Source organism: Oculina patagonica, chromosome 14 (assembly GCF_052425735.1).
Source record: "Oculina patagonica isolate OP01 chromosome 14, crgOcupat, whole genome shotgun sequence".
Classification (NCBI taxonomy): Eukaryota; Metazoa; Cnidaria; class Anthozoa; order Scleractinia; family Oculinidae; genus Oculina; species Oculina patagonica.
The window spans coordinates 13,776,290-13,785,856 of NC_135771.1; the positions used below are offsets into that span (position 1 = coordinate 13,776,290).

Here is a 9,567-nt window from a genome sequence, read left to right on the forward strand (position 1 = left end):
ATGACACAAGAAAATGATACTGTATTCTAAGCCTCTTTATCCAGTAAAAAAGTAAATGTTAGGTTTACCTCGATATAACGATATTTTCGGTTATTTTACGGCCATATCGTTATAAAGTAAAGGATCGAAATTCTAATGTTAATCAGGCAAATAAATCTAAATCACTTCAACGCAATGTTCAGCGATAGGATGAGCATAATGTCTCTAAAACATTTACTTTTTTTGAAATATTAAGTAGTTAGACTTGAGCTGACCCAGAGAATTTTGTGTCACCTGCTCGGCTTAACCACGAGATAGCAGGTCGACAATATTTTCATTTTGTCACGTACCGCGACGGAGAATGACAGCTTCTTTTTGCGGAAAAATAATGAAAAATTTTTTCAATTTCTGCAAAATTTTTGAAATTTAGTTTGTCGAAGTTTGTAATAATGAAAACGAAAATTGCTGCATTAACCCAACGAACCAACACTAACGGCTGTTAGAAAACTAATTACAGAGCAATTTCCTTTCAAACAGCGGCAAAGAGCGCTTATATTGAAATGGCAAGAAAGCATGTAAACGCTGAACGTACAGAGACCTGATAATAAAACGGCACTCTGCTGTCTTTTACAAGTTTGTATTTTTTCGGTCCTGTCAGTAACGATAGGTCGATCTCCACTGGAAAGTTAACCTGTTAGACAGCGTAATAAGAACTCGATAAAAATACTCGAAACTTAAAAGACTGATGGTTAACGCTTTTTTTGGCGTAAAAGGAATATTAGTAGTTGATGTTTATTCGCATGGTGAGTCGAGACAAAAGAAAGTCTATATATTAATTGTTGTTTTCATTTAGTTCAACCGTTGCAGCGCTTACAACAACCAAACAAACAAATATTCAGTACCTTAAAGAAAAAAAAGAATTATTCTGCCACCGATTTTCATTAAAACTACACGTTCCAAACAATAAGGAAAATAAAGATATTACTCACTCAACATAATGATCGCTAGGAAGGTTCCACTCCTTAATATAAAGTTGTTTATCATTATCCTGTGTAACGTTCCTCCCAGTATCGCATTAAACAAACACACGTTATATATCAGCTGTTGGTCTCTCAAAAGCTCTTTCCAGTATCGTCAGAGAACTTTGGATGAGTTTTGGGTATTCTCAAAGATTGCTATGCGAAATAGAGTCGTTTTGAATTTTGAAACGCAATTTCAACCTCTTTTTTAATTAACTATACACATCATATTGATGGGACAGATAACGTAACTGTCATGTTCTTTGTTTATATATTAACTTTTCTAATAAAGGGTGTATGACGTCATCAAAACTTATGACAGGCAGAAGGAAAGTAGTTCCCTGTTTTGCATCAAATGCTGACAGGACTTCTAAAGCTAACGAACAGGTGGTACAACTTAGAAGTTATGAAGCAAGTCAGTAACATCATCAAGCATATTTCTGTAGCTAAAAAACCACTATGGATTAATAGACTATATAATAAAATGGCTTTTCCGATAAACAATGCACTTTTAAAAACATTTTCACGGGGACGAGTCTAGTAAACAGCACTGACAAAGAAGTGAAGAATAATTATGATAAATAAACAGAAGGCAATAATTGACATACAATTAAGTCAATTAAGGTTTATTTTGTTACCAAAACAGTTGCCTATCCCTAGCTACAGCTTTATATTTAATATTTTAATTTTTAAGTCGTGACGGCTAGTCGCTAGCTGCCCCTATTGTATTGAAGGAAACGACTTATTGCGCAATGAACCCCCCCCCCCCCCCCCCCCCCTTCCCTTCCGTTTCCTTTACAACCAATACAAGAAGCGGCAGACAGCTGCATTACCTCCGGATTTTTACCGTATCAGTCCATGTAGGAAATTTGTAGAAAATTTTACTATACTAATTTATGATAAAAGTAACAAAACATCGAGTGGTAATCTGGTGAAACGCTGGCCTCTTGATAAATAAGAAATATAACCATTCTCTTTCACCACCACAAACCAACCCCAACCCCGTCCCCAACCCTTCCCTCCTCGATAGAACTTTTTATTAAATCTGGGAAAGATTCGGTTTAGGAATCTTACGTAAGCCACGTAAGGCTGAAGTAGTCCATTTTAACCTGGTTGCACACACAAAAGATATCAATTGATTTTACTTTGTGTGTAAATTGTTAATTTGAAGTGAAGTCCACTCAAGGGAAAAGAAAACTTGCAAGCAAATAAATGGAGATAAGAACCGCAAGATAACCAAATTCAAGTAGGCAGGATTCTACTGTAGTCCAAATTTGTTCACATTCATCACATTGCAACAGTGAATAAGCTGCTAGGACCGCAATGGTCCGCAGTGTACCATGTGCCCGTTCAAGAAAAATGTTTCGAACAAATTACTTAGTTTGGCGCTAATATCACTGTTGTTGTTATTGTTGTTGTTGTTGTTGTTGTTGTTGTTGTTGTTGGCTTCCGTCTGTATCGAAAGACAATGGAATAAGCGCCATAGTTACAGTCTATTGTAGGGTGTAGGGTTGCAGTGCCTGCTGTGGCTGTACAGTCTTATCAATACCACAATTGCCATGGTTACAGGAGATAAACATATGTAATGGCAGAAATCCAAGGAAGAAACAACTCAGTCTCAGGAAAAAAGGCGAAATTATAATCAGCTATAATTATCTTTATGAAAGTCCACTTTAAATACAAAGTAATACTTCGAAATTCAACCGGGTTGGACTAGCGCCCACGATTGGCGAAACCGCCTGCTGCTACGCAGGCAAAAGAACATAGGAAAGTATTGTGTTGACTTTTTTATTTTTCCAACTTGTTTTGTCTGACATGTTATCACGCTATGTTTATGATAACAAGGTTACCTTATTGTATATGCATGCAGCCGGTGTTTACGGCATACGTCACGATCGAACAAGAAATGACTGAACACCGTTATTGATGCGATTCAAAATCGACAAAAAATATTGAGATACAGATGAATCCTGAAAAAACGAATCCCTTTTTAACGAAGTCCTCGGAATAACGAAAGACATTCTTCATCCTGACCAGTGAAACGCATTGGAACACAATCCCGGTAAAGAATTCCCTTTATAACGGACACATACACCTAATTGCAATAACGTTGTCATAGAAAAAAAGAAAAAAGAAAAAAGGTAAATAGGAATTAATTAGCGTAGTTTCATAACTTATTGCAATTACAGAAAAATTGTGAGTTTTTATCGCACACTTTAAGTCCACATTTTTATGCTGTAACAAGATAAATTGATTTATTCGTATTTTGAGGCATTTTGAGGCCATTTGTCCGAATAAATTTCATGCATGCACTTAATTAATTCCTATTTGACTTTTTCCTTTTTCCTTTTTCTATGACAACCTAATGGCAATCAGGTGTATTTCTAGTTCCTTAGCATTTCGTTATTTTGGAGCCGGGGAATCAATGTAAAATCCCGATGAAGGAAATTGTTTAGAATTTGGTCAGTTGCCTTAATGGAAAGAAGAACAGGGGAGAGAAGGAGGAGAGTTTTATATATAAATATAAATTTAGTATAGATATTTCCAACTTCTTTGTTGTTCTATTGTAAGTTTTTTACACTGTATGTAATGAACTGTATCAGAGCAGAAAGATACCGGAAATTGACTGATAAGCTTCACAAAACATCGGGTTTGTTTTGCAAAACTTCATCGTATGTTCCTCAAAGGATCGTAATCTCTTGTAAGCCATAAGCCAAGATGATAAGGTTGGTAATAAGTCGTAATAATAACCTGACGTCTGGTAAATAATCATGGAAAAATGGAGCAAATAGGTCTGACATGCTGTCCGAATTTTGGGTTCAGGTGGCGTTCTAGAAGCATGCAAAAGACTGTGCGACACAATGCTATCCAAGGGATACTGGTAATTATGATCTATTTTTGAAATCAGTAATTGTGATAGATGTCTCGATAATTGTTGCTCATTAGGAACAGAACAAAAGAGCTTTCATGCACTGACACGATTATAAAAAGATTTGTAGGGATACACGCGAACTGTTTCCGTGCACTAAACATCTACTCTGCTTAAGTGTACCAAATTGATGTTAAAACCGCAAGTCATTGAAGCAGACTTAAAAGTGAGTTTGCTAAAGCACGGAACTTGGTGTTCGGCAAGTAAGACGATACATCGACGAACGTCCTAAGCAGTGGAAAGTCGTAGAAAGAAGCTAAAGTCGATTTGTATTCATTCAGAAACTGCACAGATGAAGTCAACAGGTTCGACTGAAATGTCTCGCACACATGTTGCATTGATGACGGTTTCTCAGCGGATTTTTGCTATGTCGCTTTCGCCGAAAAACTGTGTAACCCTACAAACCCTGGAGCAATCGATTACTTCTCACTCAGAAGATGCAGAAGAAGCCAAAGTTGCAGAGAGTAAAATAGCGAAGGATTCACCATTCCGTAATATGATTGGGAAAAGAAGGCATTCCACTACACCGGCGCCTCTGAGGGAAAAAGCAACTCGACCCCGTCCGAGAAATGCAAAATCGCTGACAGAAATTCCCAACACTGAAATAATCGATGGATTATTTACAACGACACTTTGCTCAACGGAACTTTGAAAACTGATTTGACCCGAGGTACATCAATTCTTCTTTGTGTACAACTTGAAAGCTTGCTCGGGAATGGTGGAGTCGTAAACATCAAAACATGGTTTAACGACTGCGGACGGATTAAAAACTGTACAGTAACTATATTTGCTTTACATTGAAATCTAAACTAAATATTTCGCAGTAAAAATAAATCAACAGTTACGTCTGACATTTAAATATACTTAGAAACAAACCGTCTGAGACAAATCACAGAGAATAATAGTACATATAGAGGAAGACAATGTAATTAATGCACTGATAGAAAATAATAAGTGTCTGAAGTGTATATGTTTTCAGTGCAAAATTTAAAAACATGTGCTTTAACAGAAGTTGTAAAGTACATTCTTGCTATTATCCTAATCGTTTATGAAGAATTTTATTGTAAACCTTTTTTAAGCTACCATTACCTTTTATTGTACAATAAATTTATCATTGCCTAGTTTGCGTGGTCTTGGATGTTTTTCGTGCACAATTATTGGGCCGTTTGTCGCCAAACGTTTTGTTTTTAATTAAGATCATTAACATCTCATCAAGCCATGTCCTCTCTTCTGACACAAAGGTCTACTAAGATGTTTAAGGACCTTTGAGATCGAACTTGCTCTTATTAGGCAAGAGCATGAAGATTCATCGGCTTAGTCACGAAAACAAGAAAAAATAGAAAACAGAAACCAGTGTTGGTGATGATAAGTTAAAATGGCTTTAAAAGGTGCTATCCTTTCACTTAAATCCTTGATATAAGGCTTTTCGTGTTTTGTTAATTATGCAAACTAACTCAAACTCTATGTTGACATGTCTTTTATCGCACGACACACAGAAGATATGTATTAAAATCTGACAAAATGATCTGCAAGAATCTCCTTGAGCTAGATATTTCCATTAAACATCTTAGTTACAAAGACTGAGGGGTAAGCTGAAAAGCCCGTGTTTATATGTCACGATAAGCATGTTTTTCTCAGTTCAGTAAATATGCTCGAAAATAAAACTTTGATATATGCACGGCTAACCAATATCACAGGGCGGTAAGTGAAATCGCAGAGACAGACTGTCTGTTGTATTCATTACTGACACCAAAAGAAATGTCTTTAGCGGAAAACTGTCGGAATACAGCATACTATTTTTGTAATGCACTTTTGATAAGTGCATGCATAAACGTTATTAAGTTTTATTTTGAGACGCTGCTCTGATTAACAACTTGTTAAATAACTTGGTTCACGACTGGCACAAATTTAGTTAAAGTTTAATTCATGAGAGAAACAGTGAAAAAAACTTTAGTTGTTTAATTATTCAACTAGGTTTGGAAGTATAAACAGCAACTTTTTGAGTTTTATAACTACCATAAATTGTTTCGTGACTGCCGGCAATTTCAAAGTTTTTTAATCATTTGACAAATTTTAATTGATTGGATTTAAATGTGCATATTATGTAATTACTCTTAAGTAAATGTTCTCACATGTGACACACTTTTGGCAAAATAGTGAAAGTATCAGGTAGAGATCCTCAAGTGTTATTTTTAAAGGTGAAATAACATTCTATCTGACTCTATTGTTAGTTCAGGTAAATACCGAAATAAACGACTGCAAAAAGTGACGAGGCTTGATAAACAGTTTGAATAATTAACAACATGAATAAAATTTCAGTAGCAGCCTGAGGGAGAGGAGTAGCTTGGACGCCGCTGATGCATCCGAGGTCCTCGATCCCTGACCCTGCAAGTTTGAGACAAAATGCGTTTAATTTTTATCTGTTTCGAGCGTGGAAGCGGAAAAATGAACATTAAATACGACCAGTTTCAAAGAAAAGGAATAACGAATATTTAGTGTTTAAGCATCCGGAATAATTGATACCGTTACGGAATAATGAACACCGCGTATAACATAAAAAAGACGGAGTTCATATTTGATATATCTTATTTTACAATCTAACAACGTTTTCTTAAGCTCCCCTAAGAGTTCAGTGGCTTACTTAAAACGTCAAGTTATTTTCACTGCAACGCACATGTTCTTCTTGAAAATCCTTTCCAGTAGTGGAGTTGATGAGATAGACATAAAGCGTAATTGCCTTGAAGCGAGAGTGGCCGCGCAAAAACTGGGGGCGACCTCTACCAGTAAGAAGGAACCGTTATGTCTACTTTTGCTTTTCATTCTGATTACTGATGATCACGAGTACTGGCGCTTGTAAATCTAGCACAATCTAAAACAATCGCAAACCGTTGTCTATTCGGTCTTCTGGCAAACCTCGCTTCGCATGCCTCTTAAAGCTTAGGGTTGTATTATTAGGGCGAGTTTTACTGACGCATCATGGAGCTTTTCAACTGTGATCACTCATTAAAGTGTTAAAAGAGCTACGTTACAGACAACACAACTTGAAAAAATTGGATTTTTTTCAACTTTGTTTTCCGTAATCCATTTTAACCTTCGTCACTTGAAACCATCCTTGTTTCATTAAGAAATAAAAACGTTACTCTGGTTAAAAATTTTTGTAGTAAAATGTTCGTAAAATATCCACAATGTCCCAACGTTTCGGCTTAAACTAAAGCCTTCATCAGGGGAAAGTGATAAGTGAATACAAAAAGCACGTTCTTATATAATATGCAAATCGAGAGCTAATGTTTGTCCCTAAAGGCTAAATTTAGAAATTCGTGCGGTAAATGCATGCCGTCATCGCGGTTTAGCGGATTATTGCAAGTGTTAATTTCCCAAGCCTCCAGAATACGTCTTTTGCGCCAATTTGTGCTTGTACGCAAGATCTTTGACGATTCCCACGAGATGGTGTGGCCATCCTTGTTTATTTTCAGGTTTTTATCACGCCTTTGGTGTTTTTCTATGTTAAATGTTATTTTGAGGTTTCTCTCAATTTATAACTAATCAGAGAAATGATTTGTTAAAAATACCGTGACATAGCTCGTTTAAGGCCTCCACCTGCAGGTCAGTTTTGCCCTGTCACACCTAGTGACCGAGTGAGTAAAACATATCAGAACCCACAAACTACAATTCCTGTTACCCAACTAGGGTTTCGTTACAGGTGAAGCTCTGAGCCTTCTCGGAACAAATCCTCGAAGATTAGTTCTGATGGAAAACAGCTTAGATACTTAAAAACATGCCTTATCTTGAGAGGTCAGCGCGTCGCCTGACACAGGCATAATTCTCCTTGAACAAGAACTGCAAGCAGTTTATAATCGTGCGGGTAATGCTTGACCTCCTGACCTCTTTCAGTGCTTTGGCTTAAAGGCACGGCACCGCACAGTAAAATATTTAGAAAAGCAGTCACTTGAGAAACACAAATCGTGTTTGCGTTAGTCACGGAGTGAACGTGACATGAATCTCCTTTACCACGTCATCTTTTTCTTTTTAAAACCACATGCCTAGCCGGAAAAATGCCTGCTTACGCATGCAAATATTTATTTTGTTCCGAATGTTCATTAAAATAACCCAAACCAGTTCATTTAAAAGAAAGTCAAATCACGCCAAAATAAAGAGTAGACTAAGGCCATCCCATTATATTTCTCCGTTTAGCGGATGAGGTGTATCCCGTGCTTTGACACATTCTTGCTGAGCTTGCAACTTACATTTCGATAACGTTTCGATTCTCAAAATACCGTAAACTCAAAACAAAAATTGGGATATCCAGAAAATAAGTCGTTGTTTTGCAATATTTAACACGTTCTGGCTAAATTGTACGACTTATACTCGCTCCGAGCCAAACGCTTGAGTAACACAACAATAAGTATTTCACACAAACAGAGCGCAGAGTATTCAAACAGAAAATAGGTGAATGATTATTTATAGCTACAAGCGAGAGATCGCGTGACATGGGTCTGACGTAGTGGTAGTTTTAAATAGCTTGGACATGTCCAAGCGGTCTTTGTTTTCTCTATGTGATTATATTCAGCCCTCTCTTCTTGTAAAATATGGAATGAAACAAAATTATACATTTCAGAGAGCAGAGTGTTCATGTTAAACGCGAGTGATCGGCTGATCGCTACGGTTTTCAGGGTTTTGAAATCTGTCATGACCTAATGGTTCTTTATTTAGCTTGCACCACTTGTACATGTCAAACTGCGTTGTTTTGCAGTATTCAGTACAGTCCGGGTACGTAATACGGCGTTTTGTTTTCACTCTGAGTCAAACGCTTCAATAAAACAGTTCTTCCTCATAAAATTTTTTTAAATTGGAGTCTGGCTGAAAAAAGTGCACTGCAGTGACGCTTGCAGTTTCCGGCGAAGACAAAATTGCGTGAATGACGTAGTGTTTACTACGAGAATAGCTTTCACAATTTGAATATTTAGTACTCGAACAAACGTAAGAATCTCCAAAAAGATGTTTCAGATTGATTTTTTTTTTCAAGATAAGACCAAGAAATGTTTCGAAAAGTATTTGAATTTCGAAAGTTTTGAAGCCGTAAAAATTGTGCTTGTCTGAGCCGTGGAATTTATTAATTGGTATTGCGTTCACAATATTAAAATAGTTTGGACATGGCAAAGAAAGCAAGATTTTGCAATGCGAATCTCCAGTACTCGCTACAAGTCAAGACTTAAATGCCGGACACAAAAATATATATATATTTCGCGTTTAACAGAGCATAGAGTACTCGTAAAATTAGACGGGAATGATTTTGTAACACAGCTTCCAGAGAGTGAACATTAAAACTTGTACGATTTGAACGTAATATTTCGCAAGTAATGAAAACTTGCGTGACCGTGACCAAGGGATCGGCTGGGCCGCGAGGTTCTGGAACGATTTACCGACAAAAAAAAAAAAAAAACGACAAAATCTGACACAGATTATGAATCGGGCCCAGGCCCCGCCCGATTAATTAAACTTTGTGGAAACAACAGGAAAACTGTTAGCCGTGGTTGCTGAAAAGATCATACATGTCACAGACTTGGTCAACGCTTCGTTTTTTTTTTTCCTTTTTGTCTTCGACTTCTGGACCTCGTTGTCGACGACTTTTGCATGTCTCAA

At 36.9% G+C, this 9,567-nt stretch overlaps 1 protein-coding gene across 1 annotated transcript in view; it reads right to left on the reverse strand.

The window, feature by feature from the left end:
• Nucleotides 1-1,192, reverse strand: part of LOC144637980 (uncharacterized) — a 72,643-nt gene extending 71,451 nt beyond the window's left edge. The window contains exon 1 of the mRNA XM_078497074.1: nt 969-1,192. Coding sequence (XP_078353200.1) covers nt 969-1,023 — 55 coding nt within the window. The 5' untranslated portion in view covers nt 1,024-1,192. The remainder of the gene's footprint in view (nt 1-968) is intronic.
• Nucleotides 1,193-9,567: the final 8,375 nt, after the last annotated feature.